General features: G+C 38.3%; 1 protein-coding gene across 1 annotated transcript; it reads left to right on the forward strand.

Moving 5' to 3' along the window:
- Positions 1 to 16,313: 16,313 nt before the first annotated feature.
- On the forward strand, positions 16,314 to 21,046 carry TFPI2 (tissue factor pathway inhibitor 2). The gene is made up of 5 exons (XM_067746396.1): positions 16,314 to 16,632; positions 16,912 to 17,094; positions 18,322 to 18,501; positions 19,698 to 19,868; positions 20,198 to 21,046. Exons 1-5 carry the CDS (start codon positions 16,347 to 16,349, stop codon positions 20,278 to 20,280), a joined length of 903 nt encoding a protein of 300 aa, XP_067602497.1. The 5' UTR covers positions 16,314 to 16,346; the 3' UTR covers positions 20,281 to 21,046.
- Positions 21,047 to 26,628: the final 5,582 nt, after the last annotated feature.

The following is a 26,628-nucleotide window of genomic DNA, read 5'->3' on the forward strand; positions in this document are numbered from 1 at the left end:
TATAATCTTCATTAATATGATTAAACTAAGTATTTGACTCTAAATACCTGCTAGTAGGTTTGTGGGGAGAGGTCAGTTCAGTCAGTAAATAATCTTAAATATCCAATGCTCCTCCTTTTCCCTGTTTATTTGACACAGTGTAAAAACTTGAGGTTCCAACCCTTATCTCCAACTCCAAAGCCCTCCCCCATATGATTTATGCCATTTAAGTTAGTTTGAGGTCATTCTGAGGACTACCCATTAATCCCCTAAATCGCTGGAGTATTTGATCTGGTATTAACAGAGAAACATACAAAAAGTGTCATTATAAGTTCCTTGTAAATAACGGATTGAAATATAAACCAATGGAATGAAACTATAGCAAACAAATAACCTTGTTAGTTAGAAACAAACTAGCATACTACTTAGATGTGTTTCTCCTGGAATTTTTTTGTATGTAATTGTCACAACGAATTGGACAGCAATGATGAGCAAATGCAGCAGGATAAAGGGGATGCGGGGAGTCTGATCTCCTGATGTATATCATAAAAAAACAGACTCTTCTGCCCTTTTAGCAATGTCTTCTTCTTCTTAATTAGATCAATGGGCAATGGGAAAGATGGCACAGTAGCTAGTGATTCCTGTATGAAATTGCCTGGAAAATATTTCATTGTAGCCAAGTGGCATCACGCTTTATAGTCTGTCCTCTTTAGGTCCTCTCTTCTCTTTTGTTTCTCTGGTCCAACTTCTATGACGACATATTTTTATTAAAGTAGACACATTCAGGTCACATGTTATTTCAGAAAACAACATCATACATCTACATAAAAATACGCTGCTAATCACATTTCAGCAATTAACTTACTTCCTTGCATTTATATAGTATTTTCATTTCCAAAACATTTGAGGAAATATTATTTTCCTTCTTTGTTTTATAATATCCTGTTCTTCTCTGGAAAAGAGGTAGTTTAACCTATTTTTTAGGGATAAATACCTACATAGGCCAGCACAGAGGTACCCGATGGGTACCCAAAGCCAATGTTTCCTATCCTTTTAACTTTTATTTTATTCTGTTCTTATTTTAAGAATCAATATGACAACAAAAAAGTTATTTCTTCCTGTGTAATTATTGCTTGGTATTCAAGAGCCCATTCTCAGTGTTATTCTTACCTTCCTTCTTACTCCCTTCAGACTACCTGCAAAAATTCACAAGCACCTCTGTTTCTGCTGATCATTTTTATCTGTTGACATTGTCTTTTGCACAACTTTTCTCCATCTTGGAAAATGTTTTCCACTTGGCAGTGACTTTGAAGAATCACTTTAGGAATTTGTTAAAATAGAGGCCCAACTTAAGGGATTTTGATTTGGGGAAGGGGTTAGAATTTCATTTTCTCTATTCCAGTAAAGCTTTACCATATATTGCCAATGAAATGATCACTCACTGGCACTTGCTGGCTGTGTGGTCCTGATCAAGTTATGTAACCTCTCTGTGCCTCAGTTTACTAGGAAATAGGAGCAATAACAGTACCTACATTGTAGATGTTTTCTGAGAAGAATAAAGATCACATAACACTGCATAGCATGGAGCAAGCCCTCAGTACACGTTAGCTGATGTTACTCACTTACTCTGTACGTCTAGAGTTTCAGATTGTGTTGTCTTACATGTCACTTGCTGATAGGTGGCTTTATAAATGCTCTTAAAGGATATCATGTGGACATGATTTAGCTCCTTTAATACCATGTGTAGTAGATGCCGTTGGTGCCCTTCCCAGACCCCCCTTTCCCTTTCCAGGTTGGGGTATTTATACCTCCAGAAGCTGCCGTTGTTGACCACCAAACCTTTACATACGTTTATCCTTAGCTGATGGAAGCCACTTCAGCTGGTGATGTCTGGAAGATTATGACAACTGGCCCCTGTGGGTGTCCTGTAGCAAATGGCTGGCTGAAGTGGGGTTCTAATAGCCCAGACATCTTGCCTCTGGGCTGAAAAGCCTTGGTGTAATTGAGAAACTTCCTGAGCACCCCATGGGTTCAGGATGAAGCTAGACTTCTGAAACCGCATCTTTGCCTGTCTTCTCCTCCTTCATCCTGCTTTCCTCCTTCCTTCAGAGATTTCTCCTGAGAGCTCACCATCAATAAATCACTTGGACAAGTGTCCCTGTCTTAGGCTCTGCTTCTAAGAACTCTAAGACACGAAGGACTGTAAAGACCTTTACAAGAGCATCCATATCTTTCATAGCTTATGTCCTTATCACTGTGTACTGTTTTGTATATTGTTTGGTATACAGAAGAGAATGATGAAGTATTGATAAAGTCACTTGCAACTTACATCAGAAATATTCACCTAGACATAGAGAAAAGTGCATGATGTTGCAGGGGAGGAAAAATAATGTTCCCTCTATACTTCTAGATTCTTGGCTGAGACCATCCTGTAATAAAAGATTAATAGAAGAAAAACAAACAAAAGTTTAGTAACGTATATACCACCTGTATATGTGGGAGAGACCCAGGAAAACTGAGTAACTCCCACAAATGGCCCAAGCCACCACCTTAAACGCTGCTTCCAGCTAAAGACAAAAGAAGATGCTGGGGAGGGGAAGGGGGAGTCAGACATGGGAGGTTAGCAGGCAAAGCACAGTAAACAAGGGTTATGAGAGTTGAGTTGCTGCCTTCTCCACTGATAAGAGCTTTTAGAGATTTAGATTCATCCTCCTCTTTCTGGTACAGAGAGGGAGACACAATTACAAATGGAGATTTCCCTTATAAATGTAAATGTCTCTTATAAGAGGATAACTTCTACTTGGTTTTCATGGCTTCCCCTGTGTCTGCTGTTTCTTAAAAATAATTAGCTCAAAATACTCTTTATGCCAGAGAGGAATACTTTGGGGTGGCATATTCTGCTCCCCTCCAGTATATAACTTCATATTAATAACAAATGATTTCTTAACTCTAAAATGCTGTGATTCACCATATTTAATAATAATTTAAGCAAAACACACTTCATTTGGTGGAGGTGAATCTTAGAAGATTTGAGAACGCTTGCCAAATTTGATACCATGGGTCTTGTATGAAAAATTTCAAAGAGTGAGGATCAAAACTCTCACCACCCTCAGGGACACCTAGATACACAGAGAAGCACAGCATATATTGTCTGCATGGAGAGTTCAAATGCTCAGAGTTGTATTGAAGTCAAGGATTTAAAAGGATTCAAAGAAAACATACAGATGGCCAACAAGCATATGAAAAGGTGCTCAACATCACTAATCATTAGAGAAATGCAAATCAAAACCACAATGAGGTATCACCTCACACCAGTCAGAATGGCCAACATCAAAAAACCTAGAAACAAATTCTGGAGAGGGTGTGGAGAAAAGGCAACCCTCCTACACTGATGGTGGGAATGTAAATAGATACAGCCACTAAGGAGAACAGTATGGAGATTCCTTAAAAAACTAAAAATAGAACTACCATACGGCCCAGCAATCCCACTACTGGGCATATACCCTGAGAAAACCATAATTCAAAAAGAGTCATGTACCAAAATGTTCATTGCAGCTCTATTTACAATAGCCAGGACATGGAAGCAACCTAAGTGTCCATCGACAGAGGAATGGATAAAGAAGATGTGGCACATATATACAACGGAATATTACTCAGCCATAAAAAGAAACGAAATTGAGTTATTTGTAGTGAGATGGATGGACCTAGAGTCTGTCATACAGAGTGAAGTAAGTCAGAAAGAGAAAAACAAATACCGTATGCTAATGCATATATATGGAATCTAGAAAAATGGTACTGAGGAACCTAGTGGTAGGGCAGAAATAAAAATGCAGACTTTGAGAATGGACTTGAGGACACAGAGGGGGAAGCGCAGGCTGGGACGAAGTGAAAGAGTAGCACTGACATATATACACTATCAAATGTAAAATAGATAGCTAGTGGGAAGCAGCTGCATAGCACAGGGAGATCAGCTCCATGCTCTGTGATGACCTAGCAGGGTGGGATAGGGAGGGTGGGAGGGAGGCTCAAGAGGGAAGGGATATGGGGATATATGTATGCATATAGCTGTTTCACTCTGTTGTACAGCAGAAAATAACACAACATTTTAAAGCAATTATACTCCAATACAGATGTATTAAAAAAATAAATAAAATAATAATATAGAACCTTCAAAAATTATAAAAGTGGAATCTTTAAAAATTATATGTAAATTTATTATATTGAATATATAGTTATATACATATATTCATTTTAATTATAGTGAAAATATAAAATTACAAACTAAAAAAATAAAAGATTCAGATATAATATCATTTAATTACTCTTTTAAAAAATATTTTTATTGGGGTATAGTTGATTTACAATGTTATGTTAGTTTCAGGTGTACAGCAAAGTGAATCATTTATACATATACATATATCCACTCTTTTTTAGATTCTTTTCCCATATACGCCATTACAGAGTATTGAGTAGAGTTCCTTGTGCTATACAGCAGGTTCTTACTAGTTACCTATTTTATATATTGTAGTGTATATATGTCAATCCCAATCTCATCCCTCCTCCACCTTATCCCCTGGTAACCATAAGTTTGTTTTCTGTATCCACGACTCTACTTCTGTTTTGTAAATAAGTTAATTTGTACCCGTTTTTAGATTCCACAAATAAGCGATATCATATGATATTTGTCTTTCTGTGTCTAACTTATTTCACTCAGTGTAACAATCTCTAGGTCCATCCATGTTGCTGCAAATGGCATTATTTTGTTATTTCTTAATGGCTGAGTAATATTCCATTGTATATATGTACCACATCTTCCTTATCCATTCCTCTGTTGATGGACATTTAGGTTGCTTCCATGTCCTGGCTATTGTAAATAGTGCTGCAATGAACACTGGGGTGCATGTATCTTTTCAAATTACGGTTTTCTCCAGGTATATGCCCAGGAGTGGGATTGCTGGGTCATATGGTAGTTTTATGTTTAGTATTTTAAGGAACCTCCATACTGTTCTGCATAGTGGCTGTACCAATTTACATTCCCACCATCAGTATAGGAGGGTTCCCTTTTCTCCACACCCTCTCCAGCATTTATTGTTTGTAGATTTTTTTGATGATGGCTATTCTGACCAGTGTGAGGTGATACCTCATTGTAGTTTTGATTTGCATTTCCCTAATAATTAGTGATGTTGAGCATCTTTTCATGTGTTTTTTTGGCCGTTTTATCATTTAATTTCTCTTTGTCCCATTTTGCAGATGAGGCAAAGGTGATCCAGAGAATTGAAATGCCCCAAATCACACAGTTGGTGACAACAGAGCTGGGGCTATAACACAAGTGTTTGTTTTCTGGTCTAGGATGTTTTCCACTCTAGCACACTTCTCTCAGTTACCCTCTTCAAACTAGTTTAAAAGAGTAGGTTTGCTTTTTTTTTTTTTTTTTTTTTTTAATATATATATACTCCATCACTCCAGAATTACATAGAGAAAGAAAGCACAGAGTTGACAACCAAGGGCACTAACCACCTCCATCCCCCCAGTGCCTCCACTAACTAGGCCACTTATATTCTAAACTTCCAGGTTGGGCCACCCTCCATGGGAAGACCTAAGAGGGGCTAGATCAGATTGCTGGAACTGTTACCAAGTATCCCCATTCCCACTTTCACCAGAATATAACGGGAGGACTGGAGACTCACAGACCAACAAGCTAAGGTAGCAGTTACAGCTAATTCAGGGGAGAAACATACCCTCATTAGGTAGAATATATGTCACCTTTTACTTCTTCCTCCATCCTGCACTACTACTATCAGAGGAGCTAAGGCCCAAAAAACCCAAGAAGAGAAGAGGAGGGGGAGAAAGTATCTCAGAGCTGTACCCCATCCACAGAGCACTGGTTCTCAATGGGAGCAATAGTGCCCCCTAGGGGGCCTTTTGAAACTGTCATGTTGTTTATGGTTTTCACTGGTTTTGTAGGTACCGGTTAGGGATGTTGAGGATAGAACTACGTAGAGTAGCTCAGTGTCTCACTAATGTCTTTCAGAGTTTCCATAGGTTTCTTGATAATTTATTTAGAACTAAAACGGCCTAGTGTAAAGTCAAAAGGCTACTTGTTTCCTGTTTGCTTTTACCAATTATAGACTAACGTATTTTGAAGTAAGAAAACTTGACTAGGGCTTCCCTGGTGGTGCAGTGGTTAAGAATTCACCTGCCAATGCAGGGGACACGGGTTCGAGCCCTGGTCCAGGAAGATCCCACATGCCATGGAGCAACTAAGCCCGTGTGCCACAACTACTAAGCCTGTGCTCTAGAGCCCGCGTGCCGTAACTACTGAACGTGCGTGCCACAACTACTGAAGCCCACATGCCTAGAGCCCGTGCTCCACAACAAGAGAAGCCACCGCAGTGAGAAGCCCACGCACCACAATGAAGAGTAGTCCCTGGTCGACGTAGCTAAAGAAAGTCCACGCTCAGCAACGAAGACCCAATGCAGCCAAAAATAAATAAATAAATAAATTTATTTAAAAAAAAAGAAAACTTGACTAATAAAATATTTAACTTATTAGGGCTATATTAGGGGAAATTATTAAAATTAATTTTTAAAAGTCCTTTGTTTTATACAGAGGGTCAATCACAGATTCTTTGAAATAGAAATGTTAGCACTTTAAATATGTTGATTCATAAACATTCAGTTTGACACATTTTTTTCAGAAACAAATTCACTCTGTTATGTACAATAAGCTTGTAATCATATGGGTATAAATTTTGTCTCATACTGTTCTTTTTCATCCTGACATTATACTCGGGACTATTGAAGAATAACAGCTAACATTTTATTCATTCATTCAACAAATATTTACCAAGTGCTGTTATGTGCCAGACACTATTCTAGATGCTTGAGGGTAGAGCAGAGAAAAAAAAATCAGAAAACTTTGCCTACAGGGAACTTACAGTCTAATGAAGGAGACAGGCAATGAATAAGGTTAAAAAAAAATTAAATGAGGCAATATAGTGTGATAAGTCCTAAGGAGAAAAATAAAACAGAGAAGGAATAGGAAGTGTCAAGAGAAGTATTTCAATTATTGAGAGAGTGGCCAGGGCAGGCTTCTCTGAGACAATGCTATTTGAATGAAGACCTGAAGGAGTGAGCCATGAATGCTTATTGCTTATTGATTATTATTGATTATAAGAGAAGATTATTCCAGGGAGCAGTGAGCTAGTACGACTGGGAGGAGCCAAGTGAATATGGGGAAGAGTAGTTTATGGTATCAGTGATCACGTGGGTCTTTCGGGCCATTGTAAAGACTCTGGATTCACTCAGTGACTTAGGGAACACTGGAGGGTTTTGAGTAATAGAGTGATACTATCTGTCATATATTTTAGTAGCATTATTCTGGCAGCTATTTTGAGGCTAGACCATAGAGGGCAAGGGTAGAAGCAGAGAAGAGACAATTTCGGTAATTAAGGTGAGACATGATGGTGGCTAAAACCAGGGTAATAGCAGTGGAGGTGGGGACGGGTGGTGAGATTCTAAATATATTTTGAAAGTAGAGATAATAGGATATGCTGAGAGATCAAAAGTCAAGAAAAAGTCAAGATAACATCAATGATTTGGGTCTGAACAAATGAAGAAGGAATGCTGTTTCCTGAGATGAGGAAGACTTGAGAAGGGGAATCCCATGTTTAAGATGCTTGTTACACATTCATTTGAATGGGCAGTCTGGAGTTGAGGGGAAAGGCCAGAGCTTAGGAGAGAGCCATGAGAATGGATGGGAATACCCAGGATGAATAGGAAAGAGAAGAGAACAAAGGATTAAACACTAACCCTCTAAAGGGAGGGAGTTGAGACAAAATTAATAAAGGAAAGTGAGTTTGTTGTGATGATTAGTTAATAACTTTTGAGCATTCACCATGTGCCAGACACTGTGCTGAACACACATATGCAATACCTCTATCGCTTTATATCTGTATGTAGCTACTCTTCTTCCTTCTGTCTTTGTACGTGGACCAATAAAATGATAGCAGCTAACAAGCATGTGTTTATTCAGCAAATATTTATTGAGTAACTACCACAGACCAGGCACTCTTGATTGCTAGGGGTTGAAGCAGCAAACAAAATCAACTTTCTTATCTCTTACTGTGTTTATACTACATCACTCTATAAATCATTCTTTTCAGCTGAGGGTTTTTTTCTTATCACATAAAAGGTAGTTTGTATTTGGGGTTTTTTCTTCCATCTAATCAAGTTGATCACACATTTTATCATATTTCATTTTTCAAAGCCAGTTGCGGGGAGAATGGATACATGTATATGCATGGCTGAGTCCCTTTGCTATACATCTCAAACTATCACAACATTGTTAATCGGCTATACTCCAACATAAAAAAAAAAGCCAGTTGCTTTTGTATATATTGCTATTTTTGTTACATGAATACCAATCTCTCTCAACCTATAGCCTATACTTAAGACACATGTGACTCATAGACATTCAAATATATTCTATGACAACTCGCTTTCTTCCCCAGGGCAACTCTATTTCTCTGTTTCTACTGAGCCAGATGGGTTTTCAAGACATTTGGAAAGAAGTGTGATTGTGGCAATAATAAGTAATTCGTTTGTTCCACAGACATTTATGAGATCCTACTTTTCAGGTCTTGTTCTTAGCATCGGGATACAATGGTGAGTATGACAGGTAAGTTTCCTGTTCTCATAGAACTTGTATAATAGTGAGAGGATTAGACAAGTCAAATTAAAATAATAAACATAGTGATTTCAAATGATAAAGCTATAAGGATAGTTTGTGATACCATGAAGTCATAAGGAGTGACTGAGATATTGGGCAACATCATATAGGCTGATTAGAGGTAGTGCCAGTGGGACCAACACCCAAATGCCAAGAAGGAGTCAGTGAAGTAAAGATCAGGAGATGAGCATTTCATGCAGGGATAAGGGCTAAGCAGAGGGAACAGCTCATGCAAAGGGCCCGAGGTGGGAACGAACTTGTATGAGGAGAATAAAACACACAGCGTAACTTGAGTCTAGTAAGGTCAAGAAAGAGTGATGGGATGAGGTCAGTAAAGGGAGACAGTGGTCAGATCCCATAGTCACTCAGTTAGTGACTTCCACGGTGAGAAATAAATGAGGAGGTAAATGGGGGGCTTTATTTTTATTTTGAAGACGTCAGGTGTTGTGGCACAGTCTAGTGTGTTAAAAATACTCTGCTCTGTGGGGTTTAATGGAGAACAAAAGTGGAAACTGGGAGTTTCCACTAACCTAACATAATGGTCCCATAAGAACAGACAGATTTGAACTAAACTGGTGACTGTAGATATAAAGAGATACGGGCAAATTAAAAACGTGATTTGGAGGTAGAATTGACAGGACTATTGATAGACTGGGCAATGAATGGATGGGAGGTGTTAAGAATGATTCCAGAGTTTTTAGCTTGAGAATCCAAGTGTGTCATTTACAGAAATGAGGAAGATTGGGGGTTATCACCAACACTCCAGTTTAGGACATATAGCGTTTGAGATGCCGGTTAGACATCCAAGTGGATATGTTAAGTAGATAAAAGTGTTTGGAATCCAGCGGTGAGATCGAGACTATCCATAAATATATGTATATGTACGTGTATGTAAAGTTTATGTGTATATGTACTTGAAATCACATAAGGAGAGAGTAGAGTTAGAGCCTTGAGTCAGCCCAACCCTTAATTGGCAGGCAGAGGAGAAGGATAAATTGATTGAAAAGCAGTCAACTACGTAGGAAAAAGCCAAAAGAATGTGGTATGGTAAAGACTAAAAAAAAGGCATTTCAAGAATGACGAAGGATTTGAAATTGTTAAATACTGCTGAGAGGTTAAACACAATGCAGATGGAAAAGTGTGGTCTTTGGTGACCTTAGGGCCAGCTGCTTTGTCATACGTATTGAGAGGTCCAGTAAGATGTGGCAACATGATGAGTTGCTCTTGACAAGAGCACTTCCTGTTCTTCCTCTTCCCAGTATGAAAGTTTACTGAGTGGAATGTGGGAAAAAAGGGAGAGGAAGTGGAGGCAGAGAGCGAAGATAACATTTTTGATAAGTTTTGCTGGGAGAGGGAGCAGTGAAGTGGGGTCCTTACAGGAAAGGGATGTAGAATCAAATAAGAATTTTAAGTTTGGGATGAAAAAGAATCAGAGATAGAGCACTCCAAATGGAAACGTAAAACCTGGGTGTATGTGCTGAATGTCGCAGAGGAGTGAGTGAAGTCCTTGAGAAGGCAAGAGAGGAAAGGAGCCAGAGCAGTAGCCAAGGGGTTGGTCTCTGACCAGACCAGCGCATGCCCTCCACTGCAAGAAAAAGCAAGACAGAGAATACAGGACATTCAGTTGCCCAGTAGGAACAACTGACCCTTCTCTGGCTGGTTCAGTATATCTAGTCCAGACTAGTGTACTCAATTCTCTTCTAATACAGACATTTCAGTTCAATTCAGTTTTTCCCTCAGCTAATAGATAGTCAATAAGAGGAAAAAAATAGTGGTAGTGCTAGGAGATGTATGCCCATTTCAAACTGCAACTAATGTTTTCTCCTGCCCCCAAATGGCAGGTTGTCCCTCCTGTGTGATTTAATATACAAAATTTTTCTACATAAAGCTAGAACAAATGAACATTTGGAGGGCTTATGACACTTTAGTAAGTAAAGTATAAGCAACATGAGATTTGGGTTAGAGTATAAAAATAAAAGGCATTTTCATGAAAGGGTATCTTTATACTTGAAAGGTCAAGATCCATTACTTACTGCTAAATATAACCCTGATAATAAGGTCTTTAGGGATTAACTCTCTCAATCCTCTAATCTGATTACCAACTTTGGCAGATGTTTCTCTTAGAGCATTAGAGCAATGTATTAAATTGTAGCTATCTGTTAGTTTTCAATGATAAACTTCATGTTTGAAGTAAAAGGAAATCTGAGATAGAGCTGTCCACGTACTGAACGAGGGTCACGAGCACATGCTCTATATAATGAGCCTGGCTTTGGTCCCCACTAATGTGGAAGAAAAGGATGTGTGCACAGAGACCAGGGGACCAGAATTCAGATTGCTAGTTGTATAGTTTTGACCAAGTCATGTATCTATCTAAAGCTTCAGCTTCTTCATTTGCAGAGTGGGGAGAATAAAGTACCTGTCTCAAGTGGTTATCGTGGGGGGTTTAATGAGCTAATGAATGCAAGGTACAATGCAAACCCTCAATAATAAACATTTTATCCAGTATTGTAGTTATTGCTATTGAGGTTTCCACATGGTATACAAGAGTTAGGGGAAAATTTCCCCTTCTTCCCCCATTCTTAATGTGTCACTCTCTAGTGGACTGGTAACCCCAGCTAGAATTCTGGGTAGGTGGTGAAGCTGCATTATGCCAGAAAAGTCTTGGATAAAATAGTCCAAAATCTGTTCCAACCTTCTGTGTGCCCTACATAGTTAAATGTGCAGCACCTGAGTGAGAAAAAAGATGGTCCGCGTCCTACGTAGGCACGACCTTTGAGGGAACATACATCTAGGAAGAAGAGAAAGGGGGTTTCTGAGATCCTGCCCTTCTGCAGAAGGCAATGCTTTGTCATAACCACAGCTGCTAAAAGAACCAACCAAAGCAACTAGCTGATGAAGAAAAGTGTCTGTGTCCCACAGGCACTGAAGATGTAATGTGAGATATGTTTGTGTGGATTGGTTTTTATTTCTAATTGAACTCTTGCTTAAGTTTTATTTATTTCATCCTCCATAGTCCCACAGAACCTGGTACATATTTTTAATATTATAATAAGAACACTATATTGTGACTGGGTCATAGAGTGTTCATCTGTCTACCCTATTTTGCCGTGAGATCCCTAATGTGTTTATTCATCTTTGTATCCCAAATGTGCACAAAGGCACAAAGTTGGGCACATTTTAAATGTTTAATCTGCTTATTTTTAAAATAGGTGAATGAAAGAATGGCCATGGTAAGAGACACATTATACACTCCATTATCTTGTTCTGCCTAGGGAGAAGGAGAATAATAAAATTAGGCATGGGGAATGTCTCATCTTCTAAGTGACTCCACTTTATTACAACACTGACAAATGCACTCTGTGTCCGACAGAGGGTGCATTAGAGCAAACATTTCCTACAAGGCCCAACCCGCTGGAAAAATGTCTAGTTGGTGAAGGAGCTGTCTAAACTTTAACAGAACTCTCATGACCCCTAATCTCTCAGAAGAGATTAACCGCCTTTCTTAGCAGATGTGCAAACTCCTTGTTAGTGCCAGCTGGACTCATTTCAGATTTTATTTTGACAGGGCTAAACTAACGGGCAGCAAGAACTTTGTTTATTCAGAAGTTATCAGTGGGCTTCCCTGGTGGTGCAGTGGTTGAGAGTCCGCCTGCCGATGCAGGGGACACGGGTTCGTGCCCCGGTCCGGGAAGATTCCACATGCCGCGGAGCGGCTAGGCCCATGAGCCATGGCTGCTGAGCCTGCGCGTCCGGAGCCTGTGCTCCGCAACGGGAGAGACCACAACAGTAAGAGGCCCGCATACCGCAAAAAAAAAAGTTATCAGTGTAACTCCTTAAGTGACTATGTTATGTTATACACAACCCCAAATCACTGGGCTAAATTAATTCTCCTCATTCACTCGTAAGTTAGACATGCCACCTCTCCCTAAGGTATCTGACAGAGAGGAAGACCATCTATCTCAATCTTTTCTTTAAATTCACGGTCACCTTTCAAGACTGTGGAGCTCTCAGAGGGTAGAACAGCATGCTCAAGGCTTGGGAATTCTAGGAGCTACTGTGTTCCAAGTCACCTTCACATCCACTTGTTATGGGTCCAATGCGGGGGAGGGTGTGGAGAAGAACAGAGGCAAGGATCTGACACCTCAAAGCTGCTCCTGAACTCATGGGAGCCTTTGTGTGTTTCAATTCTGGAGTTTAGTGTTCTGCTCTACGGTCTTGATACAGTAGAAAGAGCTTAGGTCTGGGTATGTCAGAAAGAATACAAGACTGAGTGAGTATCAGAAATGTGGGTTCTAGTCTCAGCTCTGCCAACAAACTAAGGTAATTAAACATGACCAGCCATTTTATCTTTCTAGGTCTCAATTTGTAAATGTAAAATAAAAATACTGGAACAGATGGTATTGATAGTTCTCTTCAGCATTCAAATTATAAGAATTCCATGCCTTATTTTACAGAGATCTAAACTATTTTGAGCCTCTGTCTTTAGCTGCAGCCACTAGAGCTGTCACTTGGTCTGGCAATGACAAATCAATCTGGGTGACGGTTCTTCCCTGATCCCTCCAGCCTTGTACTTCCTGTTGACTTTGGATTAAGGAATTGTTTTCCTCAGCTGTGGTAACCTTTTGGCCTAGACACTGGTTTAAGGAAATAGAAGTACTATGACATCCCTATGGGGAGGCTGATCGTGGTGGTCACATGGCTACTTCCACATAATCCTAAGGATAAATCCAGTAATTTAAAGTAGTCCCAGGAATTTTAGATTCCTCTTATATAGGAAAATATCTTTTTCATGGATATAAAAATACTCAAGTGTTTTGCAATTGAGGAGTAATTTCCTTCCTGATCATCTGGCTTGACAATCTCAAAATTCTGACTCCCCCCACTTGTTCACTTCTCCTTCCCTGTCCCTACTCAGCGGTCACAGAGGTGTTAGAGACGCACCCTATTTGGCATAGAACAAGGGAGGAAACTAACATTTCTAGAGAACCTCTGAATACAGATTTCAACCTGTGTCTATAGACTCCATACCACGGAGGGGTGAAAAGACTGGTTTTGAACCCCTCCACCTCCATCTGTTACACAGCAGGCCTGAGTGGACTGAGTATCTGCTGGGGCTGAGAGAACCCTGAAGCTCATTTCCCCAGAAGAGACTATCACAAAGTGGTATCTGATTGTGTGACACCTTCCTACGTGGAGAGGTGACCCCTGAGCACAGCCAAAGAGGAGAGCTGATGGGAGCAAGGCCAGTTCATGCTGCTGTGTTTCTTGATTGTGGCTAATGCTCCATCTTAAAATGCTCTGCCGAGGCTTTCAGTGGTAACTGCGACATGGGACAATTCCGATGGATTCTGTGCCTGTATGTGAGGAGCACATCTCTCAGAGTTCCTAGGCGCTTTCCCGTTAATCCTTATAGCACACTTGTACGGGACAGTGATTATATCCATTTCACAGATAAGAAAACTGAGGCTCTGAGATTTTATGTAACTTGTCCAAAGGAACAAGGAATAAAATCCAGGTTTCCTCAGACTCCCAAGTCTGCTTTCCCATTGCACTATGCAATTTCCCAAAATAATCTGCCCTAATTCCAAAGATTTCTCTTTCTACATGAAGCAAAAGATGATTAAAAACTGCCAGCAGCTGAGAACAAAGAACAGAAGTGACAATAGTTAATGCTAAATGATAAGTCTGACTGAGTCTCTGTCCTTGAATTTGTTTTAGTCTGTTTCGGAGATATATTTAATCATATTCAGAAGAATGGAAATAGGTTAAGTTTGACGTTGAATTAGCTTTTCTTCCAAACATTATCCTGTATAAACGTGTGGTAAAATTTTCCTCCCCTAATAATATTTGGGAGGTATTGGGAAGGTCTTATCTGATTCTCATATGAGTGTGTTTTTCCAAAACCAGCTGGCTGCCGCAGGGCTTGGCGTGCGGGAGTCAGCTCACACTGGCTCTGGTGAACTGATTGTACCCATCTATTTCCAACTCTGGCAGCTTGAAATCAAGCCAAAGTGAGAGCATTTACTCCATGGAAATCAGTAAAATATACAAACCACCAATCGCCCCCCCTGCCGCCCCACCGCCCTTTTTTTTCTCCTGGTGAGCTTGTTGTTAAACATGTATCCTTACATCTCTGTCATTCTTAATCATAGATATCTAGTAATCTGACAGCATAAATGACACAGTATTTCCAGACCAGGTTAGTTTTCCTAGGAATATGGTTCTCTGTCATGACATCAGGATAACTGAAAACTGGCCCAAGGGGTTATAGTGTGAAAACATCCCAGACGATTAACTCGCTGTAAGCACAGAGATTCTCAGAAACTTGAAAGAGAATTCCTGTAAACTCCCTCCAGTATCTTTAGGAGAAGCCAAGGATAATTATTCCCTTAAGAATATTAAATAGAGCAAGAGGAAAAGGGGGAGGAAGGGAAGACACATTCATCAAGAGAACCCATTAAAATGTTCTCCAAAAATATCCTTGATATTTCATGTAAAATCCCAGTGTAGATAATTTGTTTTGTATAGATAAAAAGTTAGGCTCAGGCTAATATATCAAAGGAACAATTAACTATAATAGATGCACTGACACTAAGAAATGTATGGGAAGGGGCTGATCTGGCCAAAGCTTCAGGATCCCCCCTAAGGCCACCTCTCTTTGGACTTTCATGTTCCAGCTCCAAAAACATAGTTAAAACACTAACACATAGCTGATGGCGGTGTAAAATGGTATAATCATTCTGGAAAACTGTCTGGCAGTTTCTAATATTTTAAAATATTTTACTTGAGAGTAATAAAATTTGTTTGCACACACAAAGCAGCTTTATTCATAGTTGCCCCAAACAGAAATAACACAAATGTCCAATAATAGGACCTTTGTTGTATACTCATACATTGGAAGACTGCTCAACACTTACAAGGAACAAACTCTACAATAGCATGTGTGTCTTAAAAACGGTAGTGGAGTAAAAGAAGTACAAAACAGTAAATATCTTATGATTCCATTTGCATGAGATTTACAACAGGTGAAACCCATCTGTGGTGCTCAGAATGGTTGCCCCTGGCCTGGGGTTGGAAGGATTGACTGGGAAAGGGTTTGAGAGAATGTTCTGGGGTGATGGAAATGTTTAAGTCTTGATTGGAGTGGTGATTACAAGGGTATATATAGTTGTCAAAACTGATCCAACTGTAATATTATGAACCTTTTATGAAATGTAAATTAGAGCTCGATTGAAATATGAATGTGTATATCTATGTATAAATGTAAAGAAATACATATACTTAAATTTCTATTAAAGGGTCTAATGCAATGAGCCCAGCTCCCCTTGGCCCTGTGAATTTCACACTTTCTGCCCTTCAAAGACCTGGACTTTGTGCTTTCAAAGTGTGGATTCAAGCTTCAGCGTGATGCTGCAAGTTGGAACCTTGTGCAATCACACCCAGGTCATTTCTCTCTAGCCTGTGGACTTCCCATCTCTGACACAATGCCCCATCTGGTCATCCCCGCTCGGCCACTGGAGAAAGTTTGGGAGGCAGGTTCAACTTGGTGGGGAATTCCTCTCCCCGCCCAACCCTCACCCACCGCCGCACACACTCTCCAGCGTCCAGGGGGCGGCAGAGTCAGCGCTCTCAGGGCATGAATCAGTCTCCCCTCCAGGTTCCGCAAAGGCACGCTCCGCCCTGTCCCAGGTCAGAAGGACGCTCACCCTACATAAAGCAGCGGCACCCACCACGCTGGAACTCAGACTGCCTCGAGGTTGGACGCTGTGCACCTTCCTCCCGCTGGCACATTCTGGGGACGCCTCACCCCACGGGCGGCTTGAATCCAGACACCATGTACTCTGTTCGCCCCCTCCAGCTGGTGGTTCTGCCGCTGCTCCTGGTGGGAACTGCGCTGGGAGATGCTCCTCAAGCGCCGCCAGGTATCTCCCTGCCCAGGGGACCCCCTTATCGCCCCGGCCAGGCGGCGAGGGCTCCGCGGACCCCTGCACTCGCTCTCTGTGCCCCGCTTTCCCCGATCCCTGCCGTGCACCACGCAACGGGGCACTTGCACCCAAGTTTGCACTTTCTTTCTCTGCAGATGCCCTTCTGCTGTGCTGGGAAGCTGCCGGGACAGAACTCCCCGGGAAGCTTCTCCCTCCGCGGAGATGTGGCTGACCTCCTTCTCTCACTCTCTGGCTCTCCTTCTGCCCCTCCTGTAGGAAATAACGCGGAGATCTGCCTCCTACCCCCGGACGAAGGGCCCTGCCGGGCCCGGATCCCCAGTTACTACTATGACAGGTATACGCAGAGCTGCCGCGAGTTCATGTATGGGGGCTGCGAGGGCAATGCCAACAATTTCGAAACTTGGGAGGCCTGCGATGAAGCTTGCTGGAGGATACAGAGTAAGTGCTCGCACGCACACTCAGGACTCTTGTGCTGCTCCTTGCACTGAAGGGCTAGTAGTAACTTAGCTTATTTTCCAGATCCCATCTTCTACAGTAAGTTTTAGCCTGAATTTTCTCAAATATTAAGGCTTTTAATGCTTTTCAGTTTACCACAAGTGATCACAAAGTTTACAACGCCTAAGACATCTCCTCTCTCCTAACTGGCATTTATCATAATTCACTGCGTGTGCAGACTCAGGAAAAGATTTCACCAGTAAGACGTAACACTGCAAGAGTATAATGTATTAGGTGCAACATAAGGGCTTTTCTGTATTTATTATAGTTCTAAACCTATGGTTTTTATGCCTCCTTGAGAATAGCATTTTCTCGTGTCCACTATCTATCAATCTGAAATACTTTTAGTGGATTTTGTTATTAAAGTGTGATTTAGCTAATTATAACCTTATTTTTGTCCCCGATACCCCATCAGGTCTTAGATTAGTATAGAGATATAGTGGAGATTCATGATGCTGTTTTCGATTTTATTTTAATTATGTTTATTATCTCTGTTAAGGCCTGTAACAGAACCTGGGGCTCTGCTATTCAAGGAATTGAGCCAGGGAAAAATGTGTATTCCTACGAATAAGTTTGATTAACTTCGTATGTAGAAACAATCAGAATACTCTGAGAGAACAGTCTTTCCACTGAAGTTGAAAATTTATCATAGCCGAGCCAAGTCTGGAGACACTGTTAAAAAAAAAAAAAAAGCCGAATCCAGTTGCCTCTCAGTGTCTGTGGGGATTGGTTCCAGGACCCCACCCCACCCATACCAAAATCCACAGCGTTTGTCTATAACATATGCACATCCTCCCTTATACTTTAAATCATCTCTAGATTACTTATAATGCCTAATACAACATAAATGCTAGGCATATAGTTGCCACCATAGGACAAATTTAAGTTTCGCTTTTTTTTTTTTTGAACTTTCTGGAATTTTTTTCCTGAATATTTTCTGTCTGGGGTTGGTTGAATCTGTGGATTCTGGACCCAGGGATACAAGGTCTCACTGTAACTGGACTAGTGGGCAGTCTTTTGGGGGTTTACTAGCCCAGCACTAAATATGATGCCTTCCCCCACTCCACCCTGGCCACCACCAGTTGTTTCTGAAAATACAGTAAAGTTTTGAAAGTAATACCAAGAAGGTTAAATTTTTACTAACATTGTTTTATGCTCTTCTTGTCCTAGAAGTTCCCAAGATTTGCCGGTTGGAAGTCAGTAAGAGGCAGTGTGGGGAGCTCAGAGAAGTGTATTTCTTCAATCTAAGTTCCATGGCATGTGAAAAATTCATATCTGGCGGGTGTCACAGCAGTGAGAACCGGTTCCCGGATGAAGCTACTTGTATGGGCTTCTGTGCACCAAAGAAAGGTAAATATTCTTTTTACAGTGTTTCTATTTCATTTCTTTATTAAGGCTTTAGGGTGAAAAAGTTAACAATTTGATGTGGAATGAACATGGTTTGCGTTCTGGTGATTTCACATATAATATGATATCAATCTTCACACTATTGCCCTGTGAGGGAGTATTATTATCCCCTGTTCTACATATTAGAGTGCAAGCTAGAAGTTAACAACTTGCCAAGTTCTCAGGGCTGGAAAGTGACAAAGCTATGATTCAAGTTTTGCTTCCTCTTCTGCATTGTTTCTTTAGAACTATTTCTCATCTACGTAATTTACACGTAAAAAATTACAATCTTCATTAATGACATGACCTCAGGTTTGTATGAAATCAGTTGTATATATGAGATAGTGTGATAGAAAGACTTCATGGTGAAACCTGAAAATTTCTAAAGTTTTTGGTTAGATTTCTGTGTTCTTTAGTAGTTACAAATTGTAGCACAAATTGATCTCTATTCCTCTTTTCTCTCTTCCCCATTGCTTACCTACATTCCCCCCACACAATCCCTAAAACCATGGGTTACTTGGGTAGTATGTAATGTTTGTACAGGCATTTTCCGTAGGCATAGCAGAGACACGTACACAGCGATAAATAAGTTCAACAAACACGGAAAACTTGCTTTGGCAGAGACTTTGATAAAGCTCTGTAGCTATACAGTGTTGAATATGCAAAATCTTGAATTAATGAGGAGATGGTTCTTGCTGGCGTTCTTTTAAATTGTTTATGTAAATGTAAGTGTTCCAGTGGCTACCTGGGAATTAGATACATGTATTCTTGATTAATAATGGAAGGAGAGCTGATAAAAACATTTAAAATAAAACTACCAACACAAGAGAGTTTACCAAAGCATGTCACATATTTTCCCATGAAATGTAGCCCATTTTTACCTGTCCATATCTGTTTTTCGGGTTTAATTTCTTTACACATTCAAACGATACAAGGATATAGCTTGATATTCTGTCCACTTTATAAAAATTTAGAGTTAACAAAATATGGCATGTCAGCTGTTTTGAAATTCAAGGCACACTTTTTAAATGGCGTAGTATATTTTGGATTCAGAACGAAGCTTCTATGGGATTAGATTTTCTTCAGTTACTTCAGTAATCAGCACAGTTTAGTAAATCTGCTATTACTGCATTTTTAATTTTATTTTCTTTTTCATTAAGGTCCATCATTTTGCTATAGTCCAAAAGATGAGGGACTATGCTCTGCTAATGCAACTCGCTATTATTTTAATCCAAGACACAAAGCCTGTGAGGCCTTCACCTATACTGGCTGTGGAGGGAATAACAATAACTTTGTTAACGTGAAGGACTGCAAACGCATTTGTGTAAAAGGTAGTGGATTTTTTTCTTATTCAATTTTTAAACTAACTTTATAAATAACTCATAAGCAAAATTATATTTTGATGTATCCATTTTACTAATAACATATTGCCATTTCTAGACTACTTCTACATAGATAGCGCTTTAGTACTGGTCAGTTTTGTCAAAATGCTTATACTGGCTAGGTAGAGTGTTATTGACTAAGTGGATAGTGAGTAAAACTGACTTTATAATCATTAAAATTAAGATGAGGTGAGTTTGTAAGCATGTCGTAAGTGGTGATTTATAGCGAGCCTACAGACTGGGTAATATGATGTTGATTTTTATTTTGTTGACCTTAGCCTTGAAAAAGGGAAAGAACAAGAAGATGCCAAAGCTTCTCTTTGCAAGTAGAAGACTGAAAATTAAGAAGAAGCGATTTTAACCCTTTTTTTTTTCCGTATGTCATCTTGTGAATGCCTTTATGATTATATCTGAAGGATAATATGGTAACACAAGTAAGCGAATCATTAGTGATTTATTCACCAGTTCTTATGTTATATTTTTAAATTTGTGTATTTTTTATACATAACTAGCTGCTATTCAAATGCGAATCTATTATTTTAAATTTAATGTTCAACTATTTTTTTATGAGGTTAAATTCTTGCTGTGCATAAGATATAAAAGCAAATATGACTCACCCAGTTCTTGGGGTTGCTCTCCCTGATTTCAGAAGATGATAGTAACTGAAAAATATAAGACAATATAATCATATTCTTTTAACACATAGGATTATAAAAAGGACCAGCAAATATATTTAATTTTGCATTTAAAAGTTAGATTATATTTTGGGGCCAAGGAGACAAACTTGCAGACTTACCAACACTTCAAAAAATGTTACAAATGCTACTATGTAGACACTGCTAACTTATTTCTATTTCTACAGTGTCATTTAAAAGATAATAAAATAAAGTAACTTTTTTGACTGAATTAAAAAGCTAGTAAAGTAATTACAACCAGAAATGCACTCCTCGGGTAGGGGTGGGGGGATTCTCTGTCTCTCTCTCTCTTCAGCTATCCATCCATCCCCACTCAGCGTTAAGTTGTTAAAATTTTTGTACTGTTCAAGGTGCTTATTTATACTATACCAGAGACAATGCATAAATTTAATAATTTAAATTCCACTAATAAAATATTCCTGATAAATATGATCATCCCATTTTAAACAGTTTTTTTCTTTCTCTGTAACAACAAGATTTTTTAAAATTCCTACATTTTCTTGGCAAGATTAATGTTTAAAAGTATGCCCCTGATATGGCCAAATTATAAGTACATTTGCCCTTTTCTTGAGCAATGCCTCCTTTAAAAATCTATCCCAAAGGTATTGTGACAAAAAAAAACCCCAAAATGCTAATATGCCGTAGTTGATATATTATTTGGAATAACTGAAAACTGGAAACAAACCAGATACTCATCAATAGGGGGTTGGTTGAAGAAATTATGGATGAAAAATCAGCAAATTATCTATATGTGGATATCATCTGATCCTCAGGATACATTAAAGAAAAACAGGGTCTAGAACAATATGAATAAATACACACACACACACACACACAAATCACAGAAGATACAAAGATATTAAAAATGTTTACCTATAAGATGAGGTAGGAGACAAAGGATTGGACAGGTATGGAAGTGAAATTTATGTGAATGTACCTTACTATAATTTTGATCCTGGATCATGTAAATATTTTGTGTAATTAAAAAACAAAATTAAATCAAAAAGAATAAAAAGCATTCCTTCTAAAACTGGAAACAAGACAAAACAATTGAAGCTAAATGAATATCAAATAGTGGCATAACTACAAAAAGGGTATATAATTATTTTCAGTGACTTTCAAAACTAGTATTTTGACTCTGTATCTTTTGGAGGATATAATCTAAGAGTCAAATAAATTCTGAAGCTATCTAAAAATACATTTTTTAGTCTGATTAGTAATATTGTTATTTTGAACCTATCATACATAGAATACTATATTATATATTCTATAAAAATGTATTTGCCACCCTTTCATTGAAAAGTCTTTTGACAATCCAGTAGGAGTAAGTATACCTACCATCCAGATTATGGTCACTAAAAGAAACCAGAGCTTGCTGAGTCTAGGTCTGGGACAGGAAATGTGTAAGATGAACCTGGGCCATCTTATGCTGTAAAGCAAGGAAACTATCAAAGACTAATGAATTAAAAAAAAAAAAGACTAATGAATCACGTCACAAAAACAGAAGAGTAACATTAGGGGACTTCCACTGACCTAAAATGAGGCAATATGAGCATCAAAACAAAAAATGACCACAAATATATAAGTATATAAATATGAATATAACATGAGTTAATAATTACACATACACCTCCTTGGTGACTCTTAGAGGTTGCTAGGGCATTGTCTCATTACTCTGAAAACTGATGAAATTAGAAAAATACTAAAGTACTTATCCTTTTTTATTTAGTCTTAACAACTAAACAGTGTACGAGAGAAAGTTACTCATAGAAGAATCCCACCTAATACATGCAATAAAATGTTAGAAGATACCCCTAATGAAGTATGCATCTAGGTAATGATCATCTGTGGATGCTGAAACCATGGCATGAAAGATTGATGGGGAACAGTATCATGGAGAAATCAGACTAATGTCTCTGAACCCATGGATAATTTTAACATTACTAAAAGTGTGCCAACAGACATTATTCACTTCTGGATGTGATGCAATAAGAAGTGTACACCCTTTCTGATGAAGTAATCTTTCAGAAAGAAAGAGAGAAAAAATTAAACCTGAAGTTAGGCCAGTCTCTAGAGCTTACTGTCTATCATATTGCCAGATTGTAAGGTACTCTTGGTGGGTAAAGGAGCAAGTTGGAAGAAACCAGGGAAAGTCAATCAGCCAAATACATAATATTGGACATTCTACAGGACAAATATCCTAGTTTCTCCAACAAACCAAAACAATTTTTAAAAGGAGGAAAAAGAGGAGACAGTGCTTTTATAGAGTATGAGATGTAAAAGCAACAAAAAGCCTGTCATTAAAAGGTTTTCAGTTGAATAAGGCCTGTATTTATGACTGCTTTTGGTGGTTTCTGAGAATGACTATAGCAGAAGGATCTTGTGTGTGCTCTGGGGTTGTCGAGTGAGCGATACAGAGCCTCTGGGCATGGTGGTTAGGGGGTTTCAAGCACTACAGGGAAGCTTGATTTATTTGTTGACTTTAACCCACCCTGGGACCAAAGCCCTTTGGGGATCATGGACCTGACTTCGCTTACAGCTACAGCTTTCTGCTCAGCAAGGGTAGGAGGTAGACTTTCTGATATAACTGTTCTAATAGCCCAAACCTCTGCCATTTTAATCTAATGACGAAATAAATAGAACTGTCGTAGGACATTCTGCAGTTGAAGGGAAATTCCTTTTTGCCACCATCAGCTTGAAGACAGGTCACTACTGTGATTTTACCAGACAGCTGTTTAAAAGGAATGTCTCATTCCGTGACACAAAAAAAGGAATGGCTAGCTTTCGAATATCACAGCCTCTTACTGAAAAAAATTACTCTGGACTACCACTTATGCACACACATTGTCACATGTTCACCGACAGAAACTGCAGTGGAGCCTTCTAGATTGCCTGGATCATGGTACCTCCAAGTGTACATGTTATCTCTGCCAACAGTCTTGTAGACATTTAGCTAATGATGTTATTTAGTAAGGGACTGTCCTTTGGCATGTCCTTCCCTGTATTGTAAGAGTGGTCATAGAAGCTTGTCTTTAGAAGCTTCATGTTTCTAAAAAAAAAAGAAAAAGAAAAGAAATGTCTTGCGATAAAAATAAGAAAAAACAGAAAAGTGCAGAGTTGTAGCTTTAAATATTTGTTGTCTATATATTCTGTCATAAATATAGAGATGGAGGCAAGTAAATGTGGGAATCAAAATCATCTACAATTATTTCTTCTCCCTTCACCCTTGTATCAATTGGTCGCCAAGTGTATCTATTCAAACCTATTCTAATCCTCCTTATCTTACTCCAGAAAATTAAAACATTCTCCCAAGTTTCCTCCCTGCCTATGTCTGCTCCATATCCAATCATCCACACTAAGGCCAGGGTAATCTTTCTTAAAAAAAAAATAATCTTATCAGGTTACTCTTCTGCTTAAAACTCTTTAGTGGTTGAATTGGGAGATTGGGATTGATATATATGCACTAATATGTATAAAATGGATAACTAATAAGAACCTGCTGTATAAAAAAAAAATAAAATTCTAAAAAAAACCCTAAAACAAAAAAAAACACTCTTTAGTGGTTTCCTATTAAATCTTCATGTTACTGTCCAAGCCCCTAGTATGTCATTTAAGACTTCATACAAGTAGACCATGACATTCTGCTCCAGCTTCATCTCCCCGATTACACCATCATCTATAACCTACAATTCAGTTGCACTAAATTGTGTTCAATTTCCAAAGCATAGTGCTTTATTTTTCTATAATACAGTTATTAAATTTTGTGCATGAGAGCCATCTGGGCAGTCAGGCACAGTACAGACTCCTAAGCCCCATGCCCAGGGGTTTTGATTTAGTGGTTTGAGTTGGCACTCAAAGATGTACATTAAAAACACTGGATCCAAATGATTAGAACGTATACTTGCATGACACGTGAGGAACACAGTTTTATGCCTTAGAATGTTTAATTTTCCTTTGAAAATAGTATCCATTCCTCCTTAATAACTACTTGACAAGTTGAATCTTCTTGTTGGCACAGCATTCCTAGACCCTCCTCAAGCAGGTTTAACCATCTGTTCTGTGGGCTTGGCTATACCCAATACAATTCCCAGTCACTCTAACACAGTATTTAATTATTTTCCCAGGAGTTTTATTGTTAGGGTGTTTGGGTTTTTCAAGTAAAATTAATAGGTTTTTTTCATTTTAAAATATATTATCATACTCACTGTATAATATATATAAAATAAAAGAAAAATATAAGGATAAAAATAAAAACAATCCAATATTTTACCACTAAGTGATTAACAATATTTGTCTCCTTGAGGGAGAAATAACTTAGTCAAGAGATATGAGCATTTTTATGCTCTCAGTATATACTAACAAACTGCATTACAAAGTTAAATCAATTTATCCCCACCTAAGAATCTATGCAAATGTCCAACAATTTGGTTTAAAATAAACAGAAAAATAAATCACTTCTTTATAATTAAGTGGTATCTAATCATTATTTTAACTGGTATTTCCAAGATTATTACTAAATGTTGCACTTAAAAATATTATACATTTTCTCTCATTAAAGGTTAATACTTCCCTTTAAACTTAGCTTACAATGTTAACATAAAAATAGAGTTAATATTTTATACTCGAATTTTTAATAATGAATTGTTTCAAACATAGAAAATTACAGAAAACATTATAACTGACCCAATTTAAAATACATGATAGGAGTTTGCCAGATTTGTTTCAGGTGCTTTTTCTATTTTAAGAAATGAGATGTGGCAAATAGAGCTTAAGACTCAAATGTTCCTCTGTCATCCCATTTCTCCCTTACTCTCCTGAGAAGTAACTGCTCTCCTAATGTTGGAGTATATACTTTCTGTGCATATTTTAATGCTTGTATTATGAATATATTCACCCACAGCAATATGAAGTATTGTTACACATTTTAAAATTATTTATGATGTCACACTATGTATCCATTGTCATCATGCATTACTACCATTATGTTTTAGGTATAGTCTATAAATCCACATTGTTTCATGTAGATCTGCTTCATTTATTTTGACTACACAATGTTATTCCAGTACATGAATACAGTATATTCATCCATTTCCCTATTGACGTATATTCCCAAATTTCTGCTTTTATAAGCAATATAATAACAAATGTTTATATACATATCTCATATTACACACACATGGACCTGGAAGTGGAATTGCTAGTTAAAGACATGTTCATCTTCAACTTACTGTATTTTGCCAAATCACTCACCAAAATATTAGTACCACTAAGCACCAATGTACACAAATTTCTATTTCTTCAAGTTTTTGACAACACTGAACACTGTCAAAGTCTTTAATTGTTGCCATTTATAAGTGAGAAATTGTACCTCACTGTTGTTTAATTTTTATTTTCCTGATCAGTAATGATGCTGAGAATCATTTTTTTATATTTGTTGGCCATTCTCATTTCCTCTTCTATAAATTGTCCATTTGTATTTCTTCCATTTTTCCCTTTGACTCTGTATCATTAATTTGTATATTTTTATGTATTCTGGGTAAGAATCTTTTGTTAGTTATGATTTACAGGTATCTTCTTCCAATTTGTGTAAATAGTGATGTTATTTTGTTTTTCCTCTGCAAGTTGGATTGTGAAGCTACATTATTTCATGATATGTCATTAAGCAGGATTCATTTAGCACTTTCTCAACTCTTAAACTGATTATGTGACATCCTTACAAGAGATCAGGAACTATGATATTTGTGCCAAAGCCCAGTAGATTGTGAGACATTTCCTCAATAAAACACTGCAACAATTTGAATAAAGTGATAAGGAAAGTGTTATGTACTATAAGAATTATTATAGAGAATATAAGAAGAAGCAATATTGGAAAAATTACTGGCTAAGAACTTCTCCTAACTAAAAACATATGACTATATATTCAAGAAGCTCTACATGTTCCAAACAGAAAAAAATCAAAGAAAAATACAACTGGCCACATCTCAGTCAAAATTCTGAAAACTAAAAACAAATTG

Source organism: Pseudorca crassidens, chromosome 8 (assembly GCF_039906515.1).
Source record: "Pseudorca crassidens isolate mPseCra1 chromosome 8, mPseCra1.hap1, whole genome shotgun sequence".
NCBI lineage: Eukaryota > Metazoa > Chordata > Mammalia > Artiodactyla > Delphinidae > Pseudorca > Pseudorca crassidens.

Excerpts from the sequence above, each read along its gene's own strand:
- TFPI2 (XM_067746396.1), top strand. The coding sequence starts at position 16,347 with ATGAATCAGTCTCCCCTCCAGGTTCCGCAAAGGCACGCTCCGCCCTGT. Across the intron at positions 18,502-19,697 it reads CTTCTGTGCACCAAAGAAAG|GTCCATCATTTTGCTATAGT; the intron begins GTAAATATTCTT and ends TTTTTCATTAAG. Across the intron at positions 19,869-20,197 it reads CAAACGCATTTGTGTAAAAG|CCTTGAAAAAGGGAAAGAAC; the intron begins GTAGTGGATTTT and ends TGTTGACCTTAG.